Source organism: Gorilla gorilla, chromosome 19, assembly GCF_029281585.2.
Source record: "Gorilla gorilla gorilla isolate KB3781 chromosome 19, NHGRI_mGorGor1-v2.1_pri, whole genome shotgun sequence".
Lineage (NCBI taxonomy): Eukaryota > Metazoa > Chordata > Mammalia > Primates > Hominidae > Gorilla > Gorilla gorilla.
In genome coordinates this window covers 26,964,753-26,992,205 of record NC_073243.2, presented here as the reverse complement: position 1 = coordinate 26,992,205, position 27,453 = coordinate 26,964,753, and the positions used below count along the sequence as shown (strand labels likewise).

The window sequence follows — 27,453 nt, the reverse complement described above, 5'->3', positions numbered from 1 at the left end:
TGAAATGGCCTCACCAAGTTTATCCATGTACCTTCTTCATCCTCTTTATTTTGCTTCATCTCTTAGAAGTGTTTGACATTTCCTACCTCTTACCTGCTACCAACAGTTTCTTGCTTGGTTTCCATGATTACTGTTTCCCGGTTTTCCTTCTGCTCCCAAAAGACTATTTCTTATTCTGCTTTACTGGTTCCTCCTTCCTCCTCCTCTGGCTCTGAATGATGCTCAAGAACTTGTTCTGCACTCTCTTCTCATTCTACATACTTTGCAAGGGCAATCTTATCTACTCTATGGCTTTGATGACTACTAAATGTCTGCAACCCCCAAACAGAGCAACACTACTACTATACTGTTAACTGAGGGAAGGAGGAGTGGCCTACTGTAGCCAGAGTTACTTTAAACATTTCTTGTAAGGTCTGGCTTCTCTCTTATTACGCTTCTGAGAAACCTATAAGGAATTCCGCTCTATCTCAGAATCAAGTCAGACTCTCTCACATGGTCTACAGAAACTGGCTTCCAGAATCCACCTGCAGCCTTTGCTCCTCCTCCGCTTACTCTGGCTCAGACACACCTGCTCACACTGTCTTCTGAGCCTGGGCTCTTTTTCCTACTTGGTTGCTCTTTGCTCCCATTTTTAGCTTGCTAACTCCTGCTTCACATCTCAGCTTTCATATCATATGCTCAGGGGCGTGTCCCCAGACCTCATGAACTATCTGTATGCTCCCAGAGTACCCTGAGCCTCCCCTATTAAAACACCTGTCATGGCCGGGCGCGGAGGCTCACGTCTGTAATCCCAGCACTTTGGGAGGCCGAGGTGGGCGGATCACTTGAGTTCAGGAGTTTGAGACCAGCCTGGCCAGCATGGTGAAACCCCATCTCTACCAAAAATACAAAAAATATTAGCCAGCCCTGGTGGCGCATGCCTGTAGTCACAGCTACCTGGGAGGCTGAGGCAGGAGAGTGGCTTGAACTTGGGAGGTGGAGGTTGCAGTGAGCCGACATCGTGGCACTGCACTTCAGCGTGGGCGACAGAGCAACACCCCGTCTTAAAAAACAAACAAACAAAAAACAAAACAAAACAACAACAACAACAAAACACCAGTCATATGTGTCAGCAGTTCAGTTCCACATGAGTCTGTAAACTCCAGCAAGACAGGTGTCATTGTCTTGTTCCCTACTGGTGTGTCCTGTGCTCAGCACAGAGCTTGGCACATAGAAAGTAGGCTGGCTCAAAGAGTTGAACTGTTGACATTTTCTCCCTTCTGTAGCCAATGGGGGCAAGAAGAGATCACCCTTGATTTCCCAAGGTCAGGGTTGACTTAGGTCATTATTGTTAATCCCCCTGCTCCCACCTGCTGACCCCTCACAGTGGCCTGGGATTCAAGCCTCCCTGGCTGTGAAGCATGCAGCCAGCCTGGTATCTACCAGCTGCTGAAGGCTGCGGGAGGCTGCGGAGGAAGACAGCCCCATCCATGGAGGATGGGGATCCCATTAGGAGAATACCTGAGCTGGGTAGTCAAAAAGCCACTGCTCCCTCGGCTTTTCTTCATAGGCAGTTACACCTTCTGTCATCTCATGCCTCACAGTGGCCTTCATGTGACCAAGGACATGGTTCAGCCATATTTCTACCTGAAAGAACAACTCAGGTTAGACACTGGGTGCCTGAGAAGTTTTGGTTAGTCCTACATATTTTCTTCCACTCAGTCTGAGGGAGTGAAGGAAAGGGAGCCCAGACATTGTATACAGCCCCAAGTGGCTGCCAGAAGGTGCAGAGAGATGTGCTGTTTAAGTAATCCGGGATGGTGATAAGTGAGACCCAGACTTAATTAACAGCAGGCTGATGTGTGCATTTGGAATATGCAGGACAGAGTAGCAGGTTAAGGGGGTGGGGGCTGTCACCCAGAGCTCATACAAGGAAATAGAAATCTGGGTTGAGCTGGGTGTAAATAAATCAGTGGCTTCTCATGACCTTGTCCACTCTGAGTATGAAGCGCAAACCAGGATTGTATTCCCCAGCTCAATGCTTTCTGGGTCTACAGAAAGAACGTATTGTGAATGAAACCCCAGGGCCACCCTCATATAACTGAGAAGCGATTATTTTCTGGCACTAGAATCGCTTTCTTAGATATAGGTGATAAGGGTGGAACCCTGTAAAATATCCTTACCCCAGCTGTTATTTGGCACTAGATGAGAATCCCCAGGGGCAATGCTTTGCTGGATCATTTCGGACAATAAAGAAAGAAAGAAAGGCTTATACTTTATCGGTGGTGCTAATGGATGGGAAGGAGGCTTAAGGGGTAAATGGTCCCATGGTTTGTGTCCCTTGCATTGGACATGGAGATTTGGAGGAGGCAGTTCCTGGAGCACGGTGGTAGTTTGTTCTCCAAGGGGAAGGCTGTGGGAGGAAGTGACACTAAGGCACATTTGTGCAGAGAGGGGACATCTCAGGAAAGCAGCTGGTTTCACAAAAGGACATTTTTCTCCCAGGGAGGGTGTCAGTGTTCCAGATTCCCCCAGAGGATGCTCCAGGGGTTGCCATGTTGACGTCTTCTGGTGCCGCTGATCATTTTAAAATCCTTTTCTCATTGACTTGGGTAGCTGTTTATGTGCATTTTATTTCCCTCTGCACAGGTCTTTGGTTAAGGAAAAGATATGAATGTTGACATGTGTCCTTCCCTGAAAGAGGAAAGCAGGGCGCCAGCTGCTGCTCCAACATCAGTTCAAGTCAAAGAAGCTGGCTCTTGGAGGGCATGGACAGCAGCTCTGGACCAAGGTCAGAAAGGCCCTCCTAGAGTTGATGCTGATCATATTTGAATGAAGGCATTTGAGAGAGAAAAGCAGAAGGAGGGGAAAGGGCTATTGTGTTACCTGCCCGCTGCAGTCACAGGGCTCACTGAAAGCCACATACTCTTCTTCTTTGCTGTACATGCCGAGGCTTGTCTTGGTTGGTTCCCCACTGGCATCTAGCTGGAATCGCATCTTGGCCATGTTGTCAAAGAGTTTGGAGAGGTGACGTTGAACCTATGAAGGGAAACCAGGCCAAAGGATCATAAAACATGTTCGGGAAGCCGCTTATTAGAATTGTTTAGAGGCCTACCATGTGGCAATCATTGTGAAAGACAGAGTGGTGGATACCAAGCATTTAGAAGGAAGTCTGTGGGAACAACGCTGATGTGAGGACAGGAATAAAATGAATCCGTAGAAGTGGCCAAAGGAAGACTGAATAAAACTAGTGAGAGTCATGCACTAGCTATAAACCAACTAAGTCACAATGGTTTGACTAAATTTGGATTGGTCTACTATAGATAGGACTAGATTGGAGAAAAATATGATGGTCAAGTTGTAAACCTTCTTCCTAAGAAAACACTACCATGGTACAGGACATGAGCAAAGGACCATCTAGTAGAAGAATGCTAACATACATTGAATCTGGTGAGTCAACAGTGGTGGCGGCAGTGGCCTGTGGAGGAAGCCACCCCATTCTTTTTTTATTTTTATTTTTTGAGACGGAGTCTGGCTCTGTCACCTAGGCTGGAGTGCAGTGGCGCAATCTTGGCTCACTGCAACCTCCACCTCCCAGGTTCAAGCGATTCTCCTGCCTCAGCCTCCTGAATAGCTGAGATTACAGGTGTGTGCCACCATGCCCGGCTAATTTTTGTATTTTTAGTAGAGATGAGGTTTCGCCATGTTAGTCAGGATGGTCTTGAACTCCTGATCTCGTGATCCGCCCACCTTGGCCTCCCAAAGTGCTGGGATTACAGGTGTGAGCCACCTCACCCGGCCATAGCCACCCCATTCTTGAAACCTCTTCAGTTCAACAAACACACATCAGAAGGGTTCCAAGCAGTGCAGGCATGCTCATGGCAAGCATAAAGTCTGGCTGTGCCGGGCTGCTCCCAGCCGTGGCATCTGAGGAGTAGAGGTCCTCTACAGTGACTGCCTGGGGCTGCAGTGCTAGGAGGGATGCTAGACAGAGCTATGTTGTGGTCCTGAGGTGAAGAAAATGGCAGACTGAAGGAAAAAGAATAAACAGAACCTGCCCCCGGTAGAGCTTCTTGAATAATTACAAAGGGCCCTCCAGCTGCTGGTATCCTGATTTTTAATGCTAAATTTAGAACAACCAGCTCTCCAGCTTATGAGATGAGAGGACAAATCTAAGAGTGTTTAGGTAAACTGTGAAGGTACCCATGGAAACACCACCCACACTGATTTGGGTACAAATACCAAGATAGACCTTTCTTTATTGAAAAACAAATGCAAATTAAAAATAACAACAATATAGAACCTATGAAAATATCCCAAAATTTAAAAGGAGAAAACAGGACTTAAGAGGGCAAAGAAGAGCATATATATATAAAATATAAAATATATCTATTTTATATATAATATATAATTAGTATGTATAATATAGAATATTAATATATTAATATTATTTTCTATCTAATCTAATATATAATTATTAATATATAATATATTATATAATTATACATTAATATATAATATATTGCTATTATATTAATATTATATTATTATAATAATATAATATTATTAATATATTATAATATTATAATATTAATACATTATTATATTATTATAATATTATTAATATATTATTATAATATATTACTAATATATTATTATAATAATATAATATTATTATTATAATAATATAATAATGTATTAATATATTATTATAATATAATAATAGTATTAATGTTATTATAATAATATAATAAATATTATTAATATATTATTATAATATAATAAATATTATTAATATATTATTATAATATAATAATATTATTAATATTTATTATATTAATATAATATTATTATATTATTAATATAATATAATAATATTATTATAATAATATATTATTAATATAATATGAATATATAATTATATATTATATATAGCTAAATTTTATATAGGTATATATACTATATATGCTATAAAGTAACATTATACATAATTTTATATATTTTTTTAACCTTTATACGTAATTATATATAACTTTACATAAAATTGTATATAACATTTTTTAAACCTTTAATAATGGAAACAAATCAATTTGTGAACCATCACCTTGTTTTTCTTTCAATTACATTAAAGAAACATGAAGTCTATAAAATGTGGTGAAAGATGAGTTGGCAGAGGTAGAGAAATAAAGTAAGGAGACTAACAATGACAGAGTACAGTTTATAGCAGTATTAGCAACACTAAAGTGCAGAATTGACACAAAAAATTAAATATGGTGGAAGAGCTTGAGAAACTTACTGATAAATGCCAAGGAAGAGGACTAAGAGATAAAAATATGATGAAAGAGAAGGTAATGTATATAGCATGTATAAAGTGGAATCTCAGCTTACGGAAGTATGATAAACCTGAATGAAAAAATATACAGATAAATAGGACAGATGTATTATTTAAAAACATGCTAGAAGAAGACTTTTTCAAGATCATAAAAGCACTCATTTTCAGATAGGACAAAATCTCATCATGTTTTAGGGATAAATTAACAAAACAAGTATATAAGCATACAAATTTTTAGAAATTAATTTAAATTTTATTCTCTATAGGGACCTAGATAGAAAGAAATTAGGCTATCTAGAAATTTTTTTTAAAGCAGGCAGGCCTCAGATGACTTCTTTGTAACAACCAACAGCAGAGTGATATCTGCATGGATTGACAGGTGATCACTGTGACTCATGAATTCTAACCCTAACCATTCACTTGCTCACATGTGAAATGACAGAGTCACAGATATAGAAGGAATTAGGATGTATTCCACCATGCTTCACCTCTTAGGGTATGGGGAATACTCAAAAATGTACTCAAATAAGAAATGAATCAAAATAAATATTTAAGAATGAGGCCTATTCTGGTGGCTCATGCCTATAATCCCAACACTGTGGGAGGCCAAGACGGGAGGATCACTTGAAGCCAGGAGTTCAAAACCAGCAAGACCCCGTCTCTACAAAGAATTTTAAAAAATTAGCTGGGTGTGGTGGCTCATGCCTGTAGTTCCAGCTACTCTGGAGACTGAGGTGGGAGGACCGCTTGAGCACAAGAGTTTGAGGCTGCAGTGAGCTATGATCATGCCACTGCACTCCAGCCTGGGTGACAGAGCAAGATCCAACCTTAAAAAAATAATAATTAATTTTTAAAAAGAATGAGATATAAAAAAAACTGGCAGTGATCTGAACATAGAATGAATAAAAATACAGTTATAATACAGAATGCTAATGCATTAATAATAAATATTTCAACACCACCACACCTGGACTACTTTGGAAATATTTTCATCTATAGGAAAAAAAGAAGCGCTATAACTATCAGGGATAATCTCTCTTTAGTACTTGCTTCTTATCAACAAATCAAAACCTAATTTCACTAAGTTAGAAAGGGTAGGTCAAAGACAAAACAACTTATGCATGTTTTCATCCTTTGGCTCTGTTTGAGAAGCTCTTGTCTGCTGCTTGTGGTGAAGCAAAAGGGTGGAAACTTGGCAATATCTAACAAGACTACATATGTATCCACCCTTTGAGCCGGGAATCTCACTTTTAGGAGTTTACCTGGAAGACAGATGGCCAACAATACAAAGTTCAAGGTTATTCAATGCCACATTCTTTGTAATTACAAAATATAATAAATAACCTATGGCCAAACTGTGGTATATCAATCCATGGAGTATGATACAAATATTAAAAAATGAGGGAGATATCTTTGACTTGATGTGGAGTGATTTCCAAGCTATGTAGCTAAGTAGAAAAAAGCAAAGTGCAAACAGGTAGGCGTAGCATGCTACCTTTTGTGTATGAAAGAAGGGGAAATTAGAAACTGTACATGCATGAATGTAAATATGCACTTGCTTATTTTTGTAAAGATAGACATAGGAAAGCTAACCCAGAAATTAATGAAATTGGTTACCTATAGGGGGTGGAACAGAGGTGGTTATGGCACGAAAGGAACAGAGGAGGCAAGGATACCTCTCTGAGTATATACATATCTTTTTGCATAGTTTGACTTTTGGAATCCTATCAGTGTCATACATATTCAAACAATCAAATAAACAAGTATGGGAAAAACCCTAACACTGAAAGCAAAAAGAAGCAAATGAGCCCAACTATTCTTTAAATGAATAACAAAATCACATGAGGAAAAAGAACTCATCCAAGCATTTTGAGACCCAGACAATGTTGAGAGCAGAAGTTCTCACAGTGCAGTCCCTAGACCAGCAGCATATTGGGAAAATTCTTAGAAATGCAAATTCTCCAGCTCTACCCAGACGTAGTGAATCAGAAACAGTGGGAGTGGGACCGAGGAATCTGTACTTCGACAAGCCTTCCAAGTGATTCTGATGCACTCCCAAATTTCAGAACCAGTGTCTGTAGCTCCAAATACCAACACTGCTTCAATTAGTTACTTTAATACTCAAAAAACCTTCGAACACAGCAGGTTTCTTCTGTTTTACAGATAAGGAAAGTTTGTTGCTAAGAAGTCACATGTCCAAGACTCTATGGCTAGTAACTGTCTAGAACCAGAAGCCAGAACCCCACATTTTGGGCTTCTCATACATGCTTTTGCCAATAAGCCTTACCTCCATATTCAGTTAACATAACTTCCAATCTTATCTCCCTATAGAAATTTTAGCTATCGAGTTTGGCCAGTATTTCCTGGATCTTTCTTCAGAATCAGATTGAAGGCATTCTCTGCCAAGCCTCAACTCCTTCCACCTTTGCCATCCTCAAAGTTTCTCAGTTCTTTGTTAGAGATTAGCCTCTGATGGGCCAGAGGGCATGCTGAGCAGCAATACTGATGGGGATTAAGAAAGCTCCGAGGTGGCCGGGCGCAGTGGCTCACAGTTGTGATCCCAGCACTTTGGGAGGCTGAGATGGGCAGATCACAAGGTCAGGAGATCAAGACCACCCTGGCCAACATGGTGAAACCCCGTCTCTACTAAAATACAAAAAAAATCAGTCGGCATGGTGGCATGCACCTGTGGTCCCAGCTACGTGGGAGGCTGAGGCAGGCGGATGGCTTGAACCCAGGAGGCGGAGGTTGCAGTGAGCCAAGATCGTGCCACTGACTCCAGCCTGGGTGACAGAGCAAGACTCCATCTATAAAAAAAAAAAAAAAAAAAAAGAAAGAAAGAAAGAAAGCAAGCTCCGAGGTATGTGATGATGCTGGGGGCAACACAGACAGGTCTGAAGTACAGAACCTGCCAGAGAGAAGAGGCATGATGAGGAGCCAGAAACTGCCTCCTGCTGGGCACCCCTCAGCCCTCCTAGACCTTTCTGCAGACGCTTCTCCAGCTTACCTGTTGTGGAGCTGTGCCGTTGGAAAGGATGTCTAACAGATCGGAGGAGGAGAGAAAGTAAAACCGCGGGAAGGCAAGCCTCTTGGTGTCGAGGTACTCTGCCAGGGCCTTCTCACACAGGCACAATCTGAGGGCACAGAACATAGAATTTCCCAGTTAAGAATGTCTAGACCCATGGATACACATACATTACTTAAATGTACGTATATGCAATAGACGGAACATATGCAGAAATTAGCACAAGAAACACTTAAGAGATATTTGCAAAGATATACATGGATGTGTCTACCTTGGCGTCAACACCTCTAATAATGCCCCATGCTACCCAAACACACAGGCAAAGAAAGGGACATGCAAGGCACCCATACTCACTCCTGCCCACTGGTCTCAGAGACGATGGGGAAAAGGAAATGATGCCTTCTTATTAGAGAAGGGGTAATGGGCGGACCCTCACCTGCCCTGAATATCCTCCAGCTTTTCATACAGGCCTGGCTTGTTGGTGGTTTGCACTACATTTGGAGTTTTCTGGGCATCATAAGCTAGCTCTTTAAAGTCAATGTCGATGCCTTCAAACCTTTTAGAATCCTGCAAATAAAAATGTGGAAGCAATTAACCACCACTCCACTCAGTTCCTAGAAGCTCCCTCCATGGAGCCAGTTAGAAGCAGAAACTTGTTCCTGGGTTGTCAAATACAGAGAATAGACTCAACGAAGGAAACACCCTTAGTTTAAGCTGCATTCAGCTTAGAACCCATTTACATTTTCAAAAATTATTTAGGAATCCAAAGAGCTTTTGTTTATGTAGGTACTATCTATCATATCTTTCAATATTTTCTGTACCAGAGGCTAAAGCTTTTTTTAAAAGAAATTTCTAAAATATTCATTAATGCATTTAGACCGGGCGCCATGGCTCACACCTGTAATCCCAGCACTTTCGGAGGCTGACGCGGGCGGATGGTTTGAGGCCAGGAGTTCGAGACCAGCCTGGTCAACATGGTGAAACCCTGTCTCAACTAAAAATAGAAAAATTAGCTGGGCTGGGCTTGGTGGTGCAGGCCTGTAATCTCAGCTACTACTCGGGAGGCTGAGGCATGACAATCGCTTGAACCTGGAGGGTGGAGGTTGCGGTTGCAGAGAGCCAAGATCGTGCCACTGTACTCCAGCCTGGACGACAGAGGGAGACTTTGTCTCAAAAAAAAAAAAAAAAAAAAAAGGGCATTTTAAAAGTAGCAATAATAAGCTGGGCGCGGTGGCTCACACCTGTAATCCCAGCACTTTGGGAGGCAGAGGCGGGTGGATCACAAGGTCAGGAGTTTGAGACCAGCCTGACCAACATGGTGAAACCCCATCTCTACTAAAGATACAAAAAAAAAAAAAAGCCGGTCATGGTGGCGTGTGCCTGTCATCTCAGCTACTCAGGAGGCTGAGGCAGGAGAATCACTCGAACCCGGGAGGCGGAGGTTGTACTGAGCCGAGACCGTGCCACTGCACTCCAGCCTGGGTGACAAAGCGAGACTCCATCTCAACGACAACAAAAGTAACAATAATAAACCCATTATGTCAGCATAAATAAAATACTTAAGTATATTTTCCAAAACCAAAAATAACAGTTGAAAATGGGGCATCATTTCACTTTTTGTCAAATCTCTACAATATCTGACTTAACAGAAAACTGCTTCTGTATCAATTTATTATGATAGCACATGTCATCTGACCTCTGGAGAACCCCACTCTACACTCATGGAAGAATGAGAGAAAAAAAAAGGCGGATAACATCTTAATGTGATTATTAAGATAATTTTGACCTTGAGGACTCCCTGAAGAGGTCTCAGAGACCATCCCAAGCCCCAGGTATACAACACTTGATTCGTAAGTAGATAGTGGATCTAACGTTCTTTCTGGACCCCTGCAAAAGTTTATATAACCAAAATGAATTCTCCCTCAGCAAATATACTCCTTTGATGTCAAAAGTAATCCGTTGTCATCATTTTTCCCAGACATACACACTCACAGTATCATTGAAATGATTGACAGACTAATATATGCAATGCGCTTCAGCCAAATACATGGCACCTGGTGAGGTGGTAGAGCTTGTGGTATTATTATTACATAACAACAATCATAATGGTATGTGCCATGTGCATTGTTTTAATGAAGACTCTGGAATAGACACTAGTATTAGTCCCAGTTTACACACAGGGAAACCAAGGCATTGAGAGGTTAAGTGTCCTGCCCAAGGTCCCACAGCTGCAAGTGAGAGAATGAGGACTCAAGCCCAGGCCTGCCATTCCTTCCCTCTGTGATCCTGCCCCTTGCCCAAGAAGACCTAAAAACAAGAGGGTAGGCTGGGCACAGTGGCTCAAGCCTGTAATCCAAGCACTTTGGGAGGCTGAGGCGGGCAGATCACGAGGTCAGGAGTTCAAGACCAGCCTGGCCAACATGGTGAAACCTCGTCTCTACTAAAACTACAAAAATTAGCTGGGCGTGGTGGCACTCATCTGTAATCCCAGCTACTCAGGAGGCTGAGGCAGGAGGAGCACTTGAACCCAGGAGGCAGAGGTTGCAGTGAGCCGAGATCGCACCACTACACTCCAGCCTGGGCGACAGGGCAAGACTCCGTCTCAAAACAAAAAACAAAAACAAACAAAAAAACACAAGAGGGCAAAGTAAATTATGATTCCTCAATGAGATATTTTGCTCCAATTAAAAATAAAACAGTATCAAGGTTGCAGAAGTATCTGAAATATCTGGCATAAATGTTCAAATGAAAAAAGTTGAATAGAAAATTATAATTACACTGAGAGCAATTATGTAAAAATATGTATATACATGAACCAAAGTTGGGAGAAATTCATAATGAATGAATATAGTTACCAGTTAGGGTGTTAGAGCCTGGCTGATTTTATTACGTTTTCAAATTGTTTCTGTTTCATTGTTATTACAGGGAAAGTAAATGTGTTTACATATTTTATACACAAACCTGTGGCACTGTATAGAGGTTAATGATACTAACTCTTCAATATTTTTAATTAAAAGTTCTCAAACATCTCCCTTAAAGTTTCTGCAAGAATCTCCACCTCTGTCCTGGCCCCCTTTTAATTAAGCCTTGCCTGCTTCAATCACTGGCATTTGAGATGAATAAAATCTGGCTTATTCAATTTGACTTAATGACAACTGCCATACAGAAAATTGTTTTCTATTACTTTTCACTGCAAATATACAACCTTTAATCTACAGTATTACACTAAATATGCTTTTTGGGATTAGCAGGAAAATTATGTTTGGGCAGAACGTGCTTTAATTTCTAACCAAAGCCTGGACAGCGCGTGACATTTTGGAATCAAGCTAATTTGTAAGCAAAGAACTTGCTGTACTGAAAGAATATAGAGGAAGCCTAAAGAAAAAATTTAAAAATGAATCAGAGTCCACTGAGAGAGGGGTAAGTTAATGGCACATTAATTAGGACTAATTAGAAGGGGCAATCCAACACAGGGAAGGTAATAATGAGAAGAACACATATTTTAGGGGAATCCATTGTTTGGTGTTTAGCTGACAGCTGGTAGTTGGAGCACTGGCACAGGTCAGCGGTTTATAGAATGGCATGCTGCTGAGAAGGAACTTGAATTTGCCTGGAAACGAGACTCGCTTTCAGTGGACACTTGAATTTTAACGAGCCAAGAAGCAACCCGTGAGGACCTCATTCCAAACTGCAGTAGCCAGTATTTTTTTTAATCTTTCTTATATATACACTTTTTTTTCTGAATGAGGTTCTCCTTTCTTTTTCCTACCCATTGAAGGACAAACTGATTGGTGTGCATTTCACTGTCCCTCTTTTCCTCTGCCTAACTTTTGGTGGCAGGTAAGGTGAGCATCTGTGGGAAGTGCCTTTAAGTAAAGTCAAAGCAAGGAGGCAGAAAAGGAAAGAGCCTAGACAATGCAGGAACTGGGTGACCTTCCCTTCACCCTGGATCAGAGAATAGAGAGATTCTAGATTTCCTTAGCAGGTACCTGGGGTAGCTGTGCCCGAATATCTTCAGATCCAATGAATATGCTTTCCAGGTGAGTCCATGTTCGCTGCACTTCAAACCAGATAGAGATGACAGCGTCCACTGTGGACAGCTTCTTCTGCCAGCCCGACACCTCCTCCAAGAAGAAAGCAACATACTTGGACATCACCAGGTTCTGAAGTTGAACTTGATTATCCTCCAGAACCTCTATGAGGTCCTCATCAGAGCACAGGAGGGGGACATTGGTCCGTGGGTGGGGCTCATACTGGAATTCCATGCCAGCCCAGGTGGTCTGCAGCTCCTTTAAGGTTTTCTCCATACCCATCTCTTTTGCAGCTTTGTCCACAATGCCCCGGACCTCATCCTCATAGTGGTGCAGCTGGAGCTGCAGCAGGTGCGCTAGGGTGGTGTCCTGGTCCATAGTGAAGCTCACACCGGTGGCCTGCATCAGCTGCCTCCAGTGCCGCTCCCGGATGGCTGGATTCTGCAGTTCAGCTACTGCCCTCAGGGAGCTCAGCGTGTTCCACACAGTGCTTTCCAGGCCTGTGAATGCATCCCAGGCCCTGACCTCCTTGTCCAGGTTTCGGATATGCCGGGCAAACTGTTTGCACTCCAACTCCATGGCTTCCACGTTGATATTCCTCCAGGGTGTGGTCTCCCAGGCATGGATGCTGGAGGTCACCATTCCAATGGTGTCCCAGAGCTCCTTCAGCTGGCAGACCTCCTTCCTGCACTGCCTCAGCTGCTTGTAGTCAGGGACATTGACTTCAAATAAGCTGGCAGACTCAGAAATGGAGGCCATAGTGGATTCCATCTGCTGGATCTCGATGTGCCTGGCATCCAGCATTTGATGAGGGTGGATGCTATCAAACCTACAAAACACAGTGTGTTCGTTTGTAAGTATGGCTCGCAGGGGCCCATCTTCTAGCATCTCTAAGGTAGCAACCAGCTGAAATATTTAAATGCTTGGTGTTTTAGGAAAGAGCAGTGGCTTTCACCAAAAACATTCTTTTCACCAAAGCAAAGAATGTCTTTTCTTCCCAGGATTTTCTTTTGGGAAAAAAAAAACACACTCAGGATAGACTGGGGTGGAGTGGGCATTGGAAGAAGGGCAATTCAAGAACATTATGCTTGGATGTTCTCCACCCAGGTCTAGAAGGGAATACCCCCTTATCCAAGCCCCTTTAGACTCTGCCCTTCATCTAGCTGTTGGTTCTGAAGACCATTTGACACAAAAGAGCACTGTCATATTACAGCAGAAGCTGGAAAGCCAAGGGCCTTGCCAGGAACCTAGTGATAGGCGATTTCTTAAATTTATTTTTTATTTTTATTTTTTTTTTGAGACAGAGTCTTGCTCTGTTGCCCAGGCTGGAGTGCAGTGGCGTGATCTCGGCTCACTGCAAACTCTGCCTCCCGGGTTCAAGCAATTCTCTGCCTTAGCCTCCCAAGTAGCTGGGAATACAGACACCTGCCACCATGCCCGGCTAATTTTTGTGTTTTTAGTAGAGACGGGGTTTCACCATGTCGGCCAGGCTGGTCTTGAACTCCTGACCTCATGATCCACCTGCCTTGGCCTCCGAAAGTGCTGGGATTACAGGCACAAGCCACCAAGCCTGGCTTGGTAGGCGATCTTTAAGTGGGAGAGCTGGGACTCAGGAGCCCAACCTTGACCCTCCCTCCATTGATCACTCTGGGGCAGTGGCTATCAGCCTGGGCTGCATGTCATGATCTTCTGAAAGCTTTGTAAGATCCCCATGCCCAGACTGCTCTATAGACCAACTAAATCAGAACCACTGGGGGCGGGACCCAGATGCACTCCACAGGTGATTTCCATTTGCCAGGATGGTGTCATCATTCATGGTGAAGCTCACACTGGTGCCTGCATCAGCTTCAGGCAACAGCACTTCACGCTGGTGAACCACTGTGAGCGGCCATGAAGACCGGCTGCAAAGCCCTTGATAGACAATCGTGGTCACTTTCCTTCACTGTGTGCCTTGCATCTGGCTCCTCATCTTCGTGAGTTCCTCTCCAAGCTGTCCCTGATCTTCCCGTTCTGCCTTTGCCCTTCCCTGGGCCACTCCCTTCTGCATCCTGGGGCAGCCTCTGGGCTTGCACTAGACACCTATGAGCACCATTTCTAGCTTTTTAGTTCACATTTCCTCATCCTCTTCTCTCCAGTGTTTATGGCATGCATGCACCTGAAACTGCTTCTAATCCTCGTAAGTGTGGAGAGACTTTATGCTGCCATACAGCAAAGCATGCGTTCCTGCATAGTGTTTTCCCCAACATAAGACCCTACATGCAAAGGAACCCATGTAGGCAGATGGCTTTTTTTTTTTTTTTTTTTTTTTTGGCTTACTGCAATCTCCGCCTCCCGGGTTCAAGTGATTCCCCTGCCTCAGCTTCCTGAGTAGCTAGGACTACAGGCACACACCACCAAGACTGGCTAATTTTTTTATTTTAGTAGATACAGGGTTTCACTATGTTGGCCAGGATGGTCTCCATCTCCTGACCTCGTGATCCACCTGCCTCAGCCTCCCAAAGTGCTGGGACCATAGGCATGAGCCATCCCGCTCGGCTGCAGATGGCTTTTTTATAGTCAAGGGCACTCATAGCCCTAGTGTTCAAGGACCCTCTCATTTTCTCCTCCAACCCCACTTTATTATACTCACTCTCATCCTCAAGCTCAGGTTTTCTTGCTTCTGTGTGCTTGGAGGGCTACATACTAGACACACCACAGCTTAAGGCAGAATGGTATGTTTTGCTAAAATCAAAACACGTCATCATGGGGTTCACCATCAAAGGGAAGGTTGTGAGGAAATGACTAACTAGAGAATCGGCCGTTTCCTCCCATCAACAGTGTGTGTGTGTTTCTGTGTGTGCATGCATGTGTTTGCGTGTTGGTAGGTAGAATACAAAAGGAGTGAAAAAAGAAGAAAATGACATACAAACTCCTGTTTTTCAACTGCCCTTTCTCTGTTGACTTTAGAAATATTTGACTTGACAGATGGAAAGTAATCCTAATTGAAGTCATTTACCTGAATGCTTACCACTTAAGCCTAATTGCCATGCAACAGAATAACAGTTATGCATACTATTAAATTAGTGTCAGATTAACTTCGACGCTCGTTATGTTTGAATCCTGCTTGTTCAATCTAAATCGTTTTTGGCTCAGGTGCTATGGTTGTAGATTTACATCTTAAGAGAATGGGACTATCATTTGCATGCCTTCTCTATTATTTAGCTCCCACATATTTCAGAACAGAAGGTCAGAGTGCTCAGAGTTGAAAAGGGCCCTGTCTCTCTACATATATATAGAGAGAGGAGCTTTCTCCCTTATGAGGAAGAAAGAACTAGGAGGAAAGAAATGGAAGGTGCTCATGGCAAGGGGCCCAGCAAAAAAAGATCACCAAGGGTGAGGAGTTCTTGTGTTTATTCTTCATTTCCAAAGACTAATCGTTGGTGTGTGTAGGTTCCACTTTTTATCTTGACTAGAGTGAATTTAGAATGTGAACTGAACCTCTTGATGTTAGTTAAAATTCAAACAAATTCTAAAAGCCCACATGCTGTTTAATTTGTTAGTGGAACACCATTTAGGAATAACTTTTTAGGTAAGATAGGAGCTATTTGGGGTGCACATGGAAGATTAGAAATTATCTTGCTAACCATTCTTCCTTTGGCACCCATAAGCATTCTTAAATCAATGTTGGTTCCTCAAGTATTTATAAGAGGTGAACATTTATCAAACTTATTCTAAACTTCATCCACCCTGCGGCATAATTTTTGTTTATAGTTTAGATTTGTGGGTGATCATTTTCTGTAGCTAAGCACACATAAAAACCAACTTGGCCTAAGTTGTGAAGGGAACCCATAGATGTGTAGCCTTCTTATGATTTCAAACCTTTAGAGCAAATTGTCAGGATATTCATAGACCTCGTCCACGTGCCTAAAAAGCTGGAAGCCATCCTCTAAACTCTGGGGAAATGATACAGTATAAGAACAAGAAAGCAATAGGAGGGAAAAGGGTGGGTTGAGTCTTTGAAGTTGAAATAATAAGGCAAAATGTATTTTACTCTAAAAGAGAAATGCCTGGAAAGCTTGGATGAATAAAACTATAATTAAAAGAAATGAAAATATGGCGCTCATGCATTTGATCGTGGAAAAATGACTGATTCAGGCCTGACCCAGATGTGAGCCTAGAGAGAGAGGAATAAGTGAGCTAAATTGATTCCTGGGAAATTGGCTGTTGGTAAATGGGAATCTCAGTACCGTCTGTATCTGTGTATACCATGAACGGCGTCACACCTGTCCTTGATACCCACAAGGTAGCATAAAACTCAACGTGTCTCATGCCTGTAATCCCACCACTTTTGGAGGCCGAGGTGGGTGGATCACGAGGTCAGGAAATCGAGACCATCCTGGCTAACAAGGTGAAACCCTGTCTCTACTAAAAATACAAAAAATTAGCCAGGCATGGTGGCACGCACCTATAGTCCCAGCTACTCGGGAGGCTGAGGCAGGAGAATCACTTGAACCCGGGAGATGGAGGTTGCAGTGAGCTGAGATCCTGTCACTGCACTCCAGCCTGGGTGACAGAGCGAGACTCCGTCTCAAAAAAAAAAAAAAAAAAAAAAAAAAAATTAATGTATCCAACCCTGACTTTGTGAGGCGCAGTCCTTCCAATTCTGTGCCCGCCTCAGTGAACAGTGGGATAAAAGCTCTTCCGACCACTTGTCCAAGCTAGAAGATGAAAAATCCCCTTACACTCTCCTTCTCCTCCATCTCCTACATTCAATCAATCCTGCAGATATTCTCCTAAATCTCTCTGTAATCTATTTTCCCCTCTCCCTCATCTCTGCCACTGCTTCTGATCAGGCCTCACCACTTCTCATCTGGGCTGTTGGAACCACTCTCCCACTGAGCACCCGGTTTTGAGCCTACCTTGCCCCATTCTGTTCTCCGCAGCCATGAGGAGGTGGTCTTTACATTATGTTTTTGTCATACTTAGACTCCTCAGTGGCTGAGATTATGGTCAAAACATGGCCCCCTCCATTCTCCTCTCCTGCTTCCTGCATCCCAGCCATACACACATGCAGTTTTCCAGCTGTTTCTTACATTTTCATCCTTCTGCATCTTCGCATGTGCTATTTCCTTTGCCCAGAATATCCCCATTTTGTAACTCTTTTTTTTCCCCCGAAACAGCTCTTACTTGCCACTGGCTCTGGCTTACCATGATAAGCACCATGTTCTACGGGAGGTGTGAACTGCCTCGCCGGGCGGGGTTAAAGCTGGTGCCCAATGTGCATGCCTTATTGCTCATTTTTGAAATTGTCCCTGAGGCTATAAGTCCTTGAGGTCAGGAAAGGTGTATTATCTCAAAATCCTAATAGCTACATCATTTTTTGCTGGCTCCACTACTGAGACCATAACCTCATCTACTCCATGAAAGCCTAAATCATGTGAATGAGTCAGATTAACTGGAAGAACAGGATCAAGCTGAATGAATGACATATCTTAGGAAACCGATATGTCTCTGGGAGGTTTCATGACAAATACTGCCCTTTTCTGCAGTTATGGAAGAGACAGCAGACACTGTGCAACAAGGACAAAAGCCCTTCTTTCCTCATGACTGCTGCCTTGGGCTATCTAGAAAGCTGTTTTCTCTAGTTGTCATGTAGGACAGCACCCCATGGAAGATATCTTCAAGAAAGCCCTCCCAGCCATTCATAGAATCTGGTTGCCTGCTGAAAACACGAATGGTCTTCATTGAGCTGGAGCTCACAGAGGTAGATTATTTTGGCTCAGTAATCCCTCGATTACCTTGGTCTTGGTGTGGGCAAGAAGACTATATGTCATGGTGATGTTTCTTAAGGTCAAGAGGACTGTGCTCAAGGTCAGGAAGACCAAACAGTGAAACACCACTAGAGCATGGGGGCATTCCTTTCATTCAAGAGGGAGAACTGATCACCAGCTTTAAGAGTTGCACAAAGCCCTTGAATCTGAGTAAGATGATTTAGCCAATTACTGCGGTGAGAGCTCGGCTCTCACCGAAATATGGTGTTATAATTTAGAGTTAAGAACTAAAGGAGGAGCTGAAATTTGACTTGGACATGAAGAACCTCAACCTGTGCAACCTGACTTCACACAGCACCTGTCAGACTGCAAGGGCTTAATAAGACACTCAGGTTTTTTTTCTCTCCTCAAACACGAGAACATTCAAAACTGAGCTTAACCTGTGTAACCTAATCAGGAGCAGAAACTTGCATCCACAGAGAAATGTACCAGGGTCTGCACTTTAGAAATTTATAAACGATCTAAAAGTGAAGAAACCAGAATTAAACTCAAACTTGAATTCACAGAAAAATATACCAGGGCCTGCAACTTAGAAATTCATAAATAACTTAACAGTGGAGAAACCAGATTTAAACTCACATGCCACACATAATACCTACAAATTTTGAACACTCACACACACCAAACTAAGAAAGAAAACAAAACACATAAGTTGACATCCACTAAGATTCGCTTTAGTGATAAATCTACAGTTCCATTTTAGCTCTGATGTTTTTCTTGACAAGAAGAGAAATACATCAAAATTGCAGAAATGTTTGGTTTCCCAGCAGTTCTTTTCAAAGCATCCTCTTCCAGGGATTCATCTGCATGTCAAATTAGCAGATGTGAATTTGGAACACCCAGCTAAGAGTAGCAGTATCCTCACAGCCAGCAGATACAAGTGCAAAGAAAGAAAAACGAACACAACTATCAAATAAAAATAAAATGAAAAAACAAACAGGAGTTGATCAATACACAAAATATACCCATGAAGGAGAAATACCAAATTTTGAACAGACACAAAAGCACACCAATGTTGTTTCCCTTTCAAGCAGTCTTAGAAGTCTCTTTGGGAGGATATTTTCCCCAACATCTTTGAATTTTTTTCTTTTTTGAAATTATTTTAAGAGACTGTTGGGCCGGGCGTGGTGGTTCATGCCTCTAATCCCAGCACTTTGGGAGGCCAAGGTGGGAGGATCACGAGGTCAGGAGTTCAGGACCAGTCTGACCAACATGGTGAAACCCTGCCTCTACTAAAAATACAAAAATTAGCCAGGCATGGTGGTGGGCACCTGTAACCCCAGCTACTCAGGAGGCTGAGGAAGGAAAATCACTTGAATCCAGGAGGCGGAGATTGCAGTGAGCCGAGATCGTGCCATTGCACTCCAGCCTGGGTGACAGAGTGAGACTCTGTCTCAAAACAAAAACAAAAACAAAAACAAAAACAAAAAAAGAGAGAGACTGTTGGTGCAAAAATATTAGTGTCTTTATTTTTATGGCTGTTGCCTTTGGTGTGGTTGTTGTTAACACTAAGTAGTATTACCTAGCTGGAGAACTTACCTCCTTCAGCAGTTTTGGCTCCGAATTGGTGTTCAATTTCAAAAATTCAATTGCATGCCCAAAAAAGAGTCAGAAGAATAAGCCTCAGACTCTGAAAGATAGTCCCCAAAGGAGTCTACAAGGATTTTGAGCAACAGATGATTCTTTGGAACAAGGGCGTGGCTCCTAAGGCAATTATTCTAAAGGGATACAGACTTAGGAGTTACATTCCTCCGCATGATTGCTTGAAAGGAAACCAATTACTTCCCTTTAGGGTGGTGGTTTCCAAACTTGGCTGCACATTGGAATTCCTGGAGCTTACAAAATACTGATTCACAGGTCTCGCCTCCAGAAAGTCTAACTTCATTAGTATATAGGACACACTGGGCATATTGGGAGTTTTAAAATCTCTCCAGGTGATTCTAAATGTGCAGCCCAACTGGCAGCACATTGCTTTAGAGTCATATGTTTTATATATTTATATCTTATGTCTGTTTTACACACTTGTCTTTCCCTGCCTCTTAACCTACTCATCTTATTCTCTGTTACCCCAAGTATAATGCTTGGGAGATAGCAGCTGCTTAATAAATGTTTGAAGAATGAATGATAAAAATAGGCATGCCAGGTTGGGTGAGCAACCATTCAGTTTGCCCAGAACACAGGTGCTTCCTAAGACATGAGCATGCTTGTAGTCCCAGCTACTCAGGAGGCTGAGGTGAGAGGATTGCTTGAACCCAAGGAGTTCAAGGCTGCAGTAGGCTATGATTATGATGCTGCACTCCAGCCTGGGTGACAGAGCAAGACGCTATCTCGAAAATGCTATCTCCCAAGCATTATGCTTGGAGTTACAGAGAGTAAGATGAGTATGTTAAGAGACAGGGAAGGACAAGTGTGTAAAACAGACATAAGATATAAATATATAAAACCTATGACTCTAAAGCAATGTGCTGCCATTTGGGCTGCACATTTAGAATCACCTGGAGAGATTTTAAAACTCCCAGACAACAACCAGAACAATCCTGGACAAACCAGTAGTTTTTCACCATAGTACCAGACACAGTGCTACACACTTTCAAGAATGATCTCTTTAATTCAACCCACAACTATATGTGGTGGACACTACTATCATCTACATTTTATAGATGAGGAATCTGGAGCACAAAGGTATTAAGTAACTTTGTCATAACATAAGAAGTAAGTAGAAGACCTGAAATTAGACCCCAGGCCACCTGAATCTAGCATCTGTGCACTTAATTTTTATTGAACTTCGTTCCAGTGAAGTTGTATTTTTTTTTGTTTGGTTTTTTGCTTTAATATTTCTGTAGGCAAATAACCTTTGAAAATGAAAACATTCCTCACTGTAAGCATCGAGAATTTTCCACTTTGGAGATTTTGAAGTCTGTCTACCCAACAATATAGAGGAGACCCAGCAAGAAATGAAGCTCAAGGAAACAGAAAACAAATCACAGAGCTGGAGCGTTAGGGCAAAGGGCACCCAATCTAGCTGGCACATCAGCAGATGTAGGACCATTGAGCGCCAGCTTGGCCTCCTGGTTGCAGCCGTTGATGCTGAGCAGTGGACCAGAAGCAGACCGCTTCACCATGGGAGGAAATCCCTGAGAAAGGAGCCCAAGTATGTGCAGTGTGGGCATGGATGAATGGTGTTGCTGATCCTAGAGTTGCTTTGTTTATGTAAAGACCTGTCATAACAAGCAGGGAGGTGTTGGAACCAAGCAGAGAGAAACCCCCTGAAGAAAACCTTCACCTAAATCCTTCCTTTATGCTGCCAAAATGAAGTGCTCTGTAAAATTTTAAAAATTCAATCAGCCACTTTTTAAAACCAAAAGAACAGTCTGTGAGAACTTAGAATGCTAAAGGTTTAGTAAAATCCTAGTAATTATACCACCTATCATCCCTTTATAAACTTGGAGGCACAAATATGCTTCTAGATATATATGCATCTTTTTAAGGCAAGATGTTTGTACAATCCTTGGCCTTTTCATACAGGTCATGATAGGATTCAGTCCACATTAGCACCACGTTTCAACCAAAGGTCCTAAATGGGAAGGAAGATTATTAACTGGTCTGCAGCTGCTGGAAGAATACACACGCCCCACAAAAAATTATCCATGACTCAAAGACTGCAGTGTTCACAGAAAGAGAGGCAGCAGTGTTCGGCCCATACCTGAACGGGGCTTCTTTGTGGAATTGCTCCCAGAATTGCTGCTGCTCTGCATCGAAGGCTGTGCACCTCTGGCGGAGGAGTGTCACTTCATTTGCCTGCAGTGGGGCCACCTGCTGCTTCACAGTAATGGCCACCTTTTTTATATTGTTCCATTTCTCAGGCAGCTCCTGCAAAGGAAACCTCAGTGTGGTCAGATTCCCAAGGTGCTCTTTCCTCTCCCATAGTCCTGAGCTGGACAGAGCCCAGATGCTTCCATCTGTGCTACAAGATGGTACAATGGTGTGGTGGTGTCATCTTCCCATTCCCTACAATCTGCCCTCCACCCACTCTTCCTCGACTTCCTTCTGCAGCTGCTCTCAACTATTACCTACCTACCACTCACTCAACACTAACCTTCTTGCTCTCAACTTCTGGTCCTCTAAGCCCTCTAAATTTGTGAAAACTTGGAATGCTAAAGAGACTTTTAGATTTTTCTTAAAGGAAGATGTTTCTACAATCTTCGGTTTCTATTGCTTCTACCATATTTCTACTGAAGCTACCTACATTAACCCCTCCCCTTTTCTATATTCTTCAGGGTTGCTTGGTTATTTTCTTTTATGTCCCACATTACCTCTTGGACCATCTTAACATATTTCAGATCTGCTTTTTTTTTTTTTCTCAACCAAAACATTGGTTCATTTCTATGGAAAAAAAGTATCCATCTTAATTCTCCCATCTATCTCCAGCATTGCCTTCTCCCATATGTACTGAGTTTCCAGAATTTGCTAGATGTTACAAATACGCTACACATTATAGTTCCAAAACATGGATCTTGCAGCTCCAAGCCCTGTTTTTCATTTGCTGTACCCCACTTTACCCCATTCTGAAATCCTAAAATGTTTCCTCTATTTCTTTTATAAGGAAGACATAAATGCACTGACCTCCAGCTGCTTAAACACTGTTTCTGGCAATTCTTGTTCATAGGTCTTCAGCAATTCAATAGTCTGCTTTAAGGGCTCAAACATCTCATCAGTGTTACTCTGCCATTCTTTAACAGCCATAAGGTGTCCCATGATCTCAACCAAGCCTTGGAAATCTCCTTTTTCAACTTTCTTGAGTAAGCCGCTCTCACTCTTCTTTATAAACGCTTCCAGGTTGGCCAAGCTAATCAACACAAACAGAACATGAGGAACCATTCTCGTTCTACTTCTTGAAAGGCAGATGTATTGATTTCCCCAACAAAAATGTCTATCATTATGAAAATCCTACCACATGCCCAACACTTGACTAAGCACGCTGCATAGACTATGCTCTGATGTTAAGAATATGGCCTCTTGCATAAGGTGTCAAGGTTATGAATGGCAAAGACTGAGGCCTATCTTGCGATGAAGGAGACTCAGGAGGAGACACGACATCTAAATGTAATGTGTGATTTGGATAGAATCAAGAATGGAGGTCATTTCAGCGGTTCTCGGAGCACACTCAAAATCTGTGATAGGTGCAGACCTTTGTATTGAATGCTGGATTCAGAGAAGTGGCAAAATTTATGAACTGGATAACATGAGAATTATGGCTTGCGATAGCATTGCTTTGTGAAAAGAAGCATAGAAAAAGCTTCTAAGAGGTGTTTGCTGGCAATGCATAAATGATCATATGTTGATGGAGAATTCCAGGAGAAAGAAGCTCATAATTTTCAGTAGGCCTTTATATCACTTTACTATATGGCAGGAAGAAACAAACATTTTTAAGTTGACAAATCAAAAACTGTCTTAAGATTATACTCTAATAAACATATTTTAAAACAAATAATAAAAGAGAAGGCTTAAAATGTGAAAAATAACAAAGAACAAAAACAAGCAAGCAAAATTATACAATAACTGAGTAGAAGATCTAAAAATGGAAAATATAATTACAATTTAAATTTCAACAAAGCTGAAAGGGGATTAGACTACTGTATGATATACGTGGAGCAGTTTCTAAACTGCAGGGTAGAAAGAGAAAAAAGGAAAAATATGCAAGTTATTAAAAGACAGGAGACAATGAAAACATCACACATAAGTATAACGAAAGTGCCAGAAGAACGAAATAGAACAAACAAGAGCAACATTTGAGAAGAGTCTAGCTAAACATTTTCTAGAATTGCTGAAAGACACGCAATGTAAGATCAAGAAAGCCCAACAAATCCCAAGCAGAATAAATATAAAGGAACCCTCATATAAACACTTCAGTATGAAACCACAGATTACCAAAAGAAAAAAAAATCTTAAAATTAGCTTCAGAGCAAAGACAAGTTTCTTAAAACAATGACAGCACACATACAACAAAAACAAAACTAGACTGATAACTGACTACTCGGCAACATAAATGGAAGCCAGGACACAGTAGAATAATATTTTCAATAATCAAAGAGAATTTATGTTATTCTTGAATTCTCCCCTCCACAAAACTATTTTTAAAGAACAAGGGCAAAATGAATACATTTCAGACAAAGAAAGAATGAGAACACTTCATCAATAGACCTTTACTAAAGGAACTTCTAATGGGATATACCTCAGTCAGATGTCTGGACTATAGAGCAATAATGGTAAGTATGTTGGTAAATCTAAATAGGAGGCCGAGGCGGGCAGATCACAAGGTCAGGAGTTCAAGACCAGCCTGGTCAACATGATGAAACCCTGTCTCTACTAAAAATACAAAAACTAGCCAGGCATGGGGGCCTGTGCCTGTAGTCCCAGCTACTCGGGATGCTGAGGCAGAAGAATCACTTGAATCCGGGAGGCAGAGAGGTTGCAGTGAGTTGAGATCATGCCACTGCACTCCAGCCTGGGCGACAGAGTGAGACTGCATCTCAAAAAATAAAAAAATAAAAAAATAATAATAAACAAACATTTGGTGTATATATATATATATATATATATATATATATATATATATATATAGTTCGTGGGGCTTAAATAAATAATAGACAGCAATCTAAATTACTAGGAATGATAGAATATAATTTGATGGATGAACAGGAGACATGAAACTATTCTAAAGTCTTTTAATGATTGTGAAGAGACTAAAAATAGTAATAAATTTACTTATTTTGAGGATGCTTATTAAAATAGCAGTGGTAACCATTAGAACAGCAGAGCTACATGGCATGACATTCAAAGTAGCAGAGGAAAAAATGGAATAAGGAAAATAAAAGAAAACATGAAAAATTATACCCCAAAGCAGACAAAAAAGGAAGTCAATGAAAAAGAAAAAGAATAGCAAACTAAAAGAACATAATAAAATGGTAGATTTAAATTAAAATGTACCACGATCAATGTTAATGAACAAAACCCTCCAGTTAAAAAATACATATTGCTAAAGTGGATTTAAAAAATCAGTTCTATGCTGATTATAAAAATGTCTTCTAATGTAAGGGCACAGCAAGGTTGAAAGCCAAAGGATAAAAAGAGATGCACCAAGCAAATGTCACCAAAGAAAAATTGTTTTAGCTACACTAATAGAAGACAAAACATACTTTAGTACAAGACATATTGCTAGTGATAAAGAAGATGTTTAATGTTTGATTAAAAGGCTCAATGTTCCAAGAAGATATAAAAAGTCAAAATCTGTATGCCTATAACATAACCTTAAAATATATGAAGCAAAAATTTACAGAATTACAAGGAGAAATTGACAATATACCACTAAAAATGGAAGATTTTTAATACAATTATCTTAGTAAGTGATGATAGATTAAGTAGATTAAAAAAAGGCAGTGAAGATACAGTAGATTTGAATAGAATAATTAACAAACTTGAACAATAGGCATACATAGAACATTCCACTCAGTACTTACAGAATATACATTATTTTCAAATATGCCCAGAAATTTATAAGAATTGAATATACTATATTGAATAACGCAAACTTTAACAAATTTCAGAAGCTTGTTATTAGACATATCATTTCTAAACCACAGCACAATTAAGTTGGAAATTAATAAAAAACTATAACTAGAAAAGTCTCACATTTGAAAAATTAAAAAATCTAAACCCATTATAATATTAAAAGTATTTAGAACTAAATTGTAATGAGAATATTACATACTAAAATGCAAGATGGAGGTAAAACTGTATTTGGAAGAGAATTTATAACTTTCAATGTTAGCATTCAAACAGACAAAAGACTCAAAATTAACAAGCAAACGTTAGCCAAAGAACAGAAAATAAATCCAAAGTAGTAAAGGAAATAATAAAAGAATAAATTATTGAAATAAAAATAAAACTATAATAAATAAGATCAATGAGTTTATTAGATAGTGTTTTTGTGTCTGGCAAGAAGAAAGGAAACCAGAAAGCACAAATAAGAATGAATAGAAGGCCAGGTGCGCTGGCTCATGCCTGTAATCCCAGCACTTTGGGAGGCCAAGGCAGGTGGATCACCTGGGGTCAGGAGTTCGAGACCAGCCTGACCAACATGGAGAAACCCTGTCTCTACCAAAAAATACAAAATTATACAGGCATGGTGGTGCATGCCTGTAATCCCAGCTACTTGGGAGGCTGAGGCAGAAGAATCACTTGAACCCGGGAGGTGGAGGTTGCAGTGAGCTGAGATCATGCCATTGCACTGTGGCCTGGGCATCAAGAGTGAAACTCCATCTCAAAAAAAAAAACAAAAAAAAAAAGGATAGAAATGAAAAGAGGGAGACACCATAGGCTTTGCAGAGATTAAACAGTTGAGAGGATCTTATCCATTTTATAATAATAATTTGAAGATTTACATGAGATGGATACATTCCTAGAAAATATGACTTACTAAAAGTGACTTAATTACGAAGGAATAGAAAACTTCAATATCTTTATAATCATTAAAGAAATTATAGGCTAAAATCTTCTTACAAAGAAAATCACAATCCCAGATGGCTCAATAAGAAATTTAAATCAAACTCTCACAGATCAGAAAATTTCAAGATTACACCAACTCTTCTGGAGAATAAATAAGAAGAATTACTTCTTGTTCTATGAAGCTAGCACAATTACAAAACCAAAAATCAGATACAGACAGGAAAAAAAAAAGAAAATTGAAGGCCAAATTCAATCACAAACAGGTGCAGTAATGCTAAACAAAATATTTGCAAACACAATAAGCCAGAGAGTATATTGAAAAAGATAATACTTTTTGTTGGGCATATCTCAGATGCTAGGTTGTTTTAACATTAGAAGCCAAATATGTTCACCACTTTAACGGCTTGAGGGAAAAACCAGAATTATCTTAATGGACATAGATAAAACACTTGATACAATTTTACATGCATTTATGCTAAATACTCCTAACAAATTAGAAATAGAAGGGAAATTTTAAAATCAGATAAAGCAAGTCCACAGAAAACTCACAGCAAATATTATACTCAGCAGTGAAATGTTAAAAGCACTCCTTTTAAGATCAGAGACAAGACAAAGGCGTATGTTATCCCCACTTTCATTCAACATTCTACTGGAAGTCCTAGCCAGAGTGGTAAGATAAGAGATAGAGATATAAAGCATAAAGACCGAGAAGGAAGAAGAAATAAAACTATCATAAATTTGTAGATGATGACCATGTACGTTGCAAACACC

At 40.9% G+C, this 27,453-nt stretch overlaps 1 protein-coding gene across 1 annotated transcript in view; it reads right to left on the bottom strand.

The window, feature by feature from the left end:
* Positions 1-27,453, bottom strand: part of DNAH9 (dynein axonemal heavy chain 9) — a 372,401-nt gene that overhangs the window by 268,808 nt on the left and 76,140 nt on the right. The window contains exons 18-24 of the mRNA XM_031003344.3: positions 22,801-23,023; positions 21,881-22,047; positions 12,326-13,196; positions 8,773-8,903; positions 8,319-8,445; positions 2,866-3,018; positions 1,501-1,626 (exon numbers count right to left, since the gene is read on the bottom strand). Of these exons, the coding sequence (XP_030859204.3) occupies positions 1,501-1,626; positions 2,866-3,018; positions 8,319-8,445; positions 8,773-8,903; positions 12,326-13,196; positions 21,881-22,047; positions 22,801-23,023 (1,798 nt within the window). The remainder of the gene's footprint in view (positions 1-1,500; positions 1,627-2,865; positions 3,019-8,318; positions 8,446-8,772; positions 8,904-12,325; positions 13,197-21,880; positions 22,048-22,800; positions 23,024-27,453) is intronic.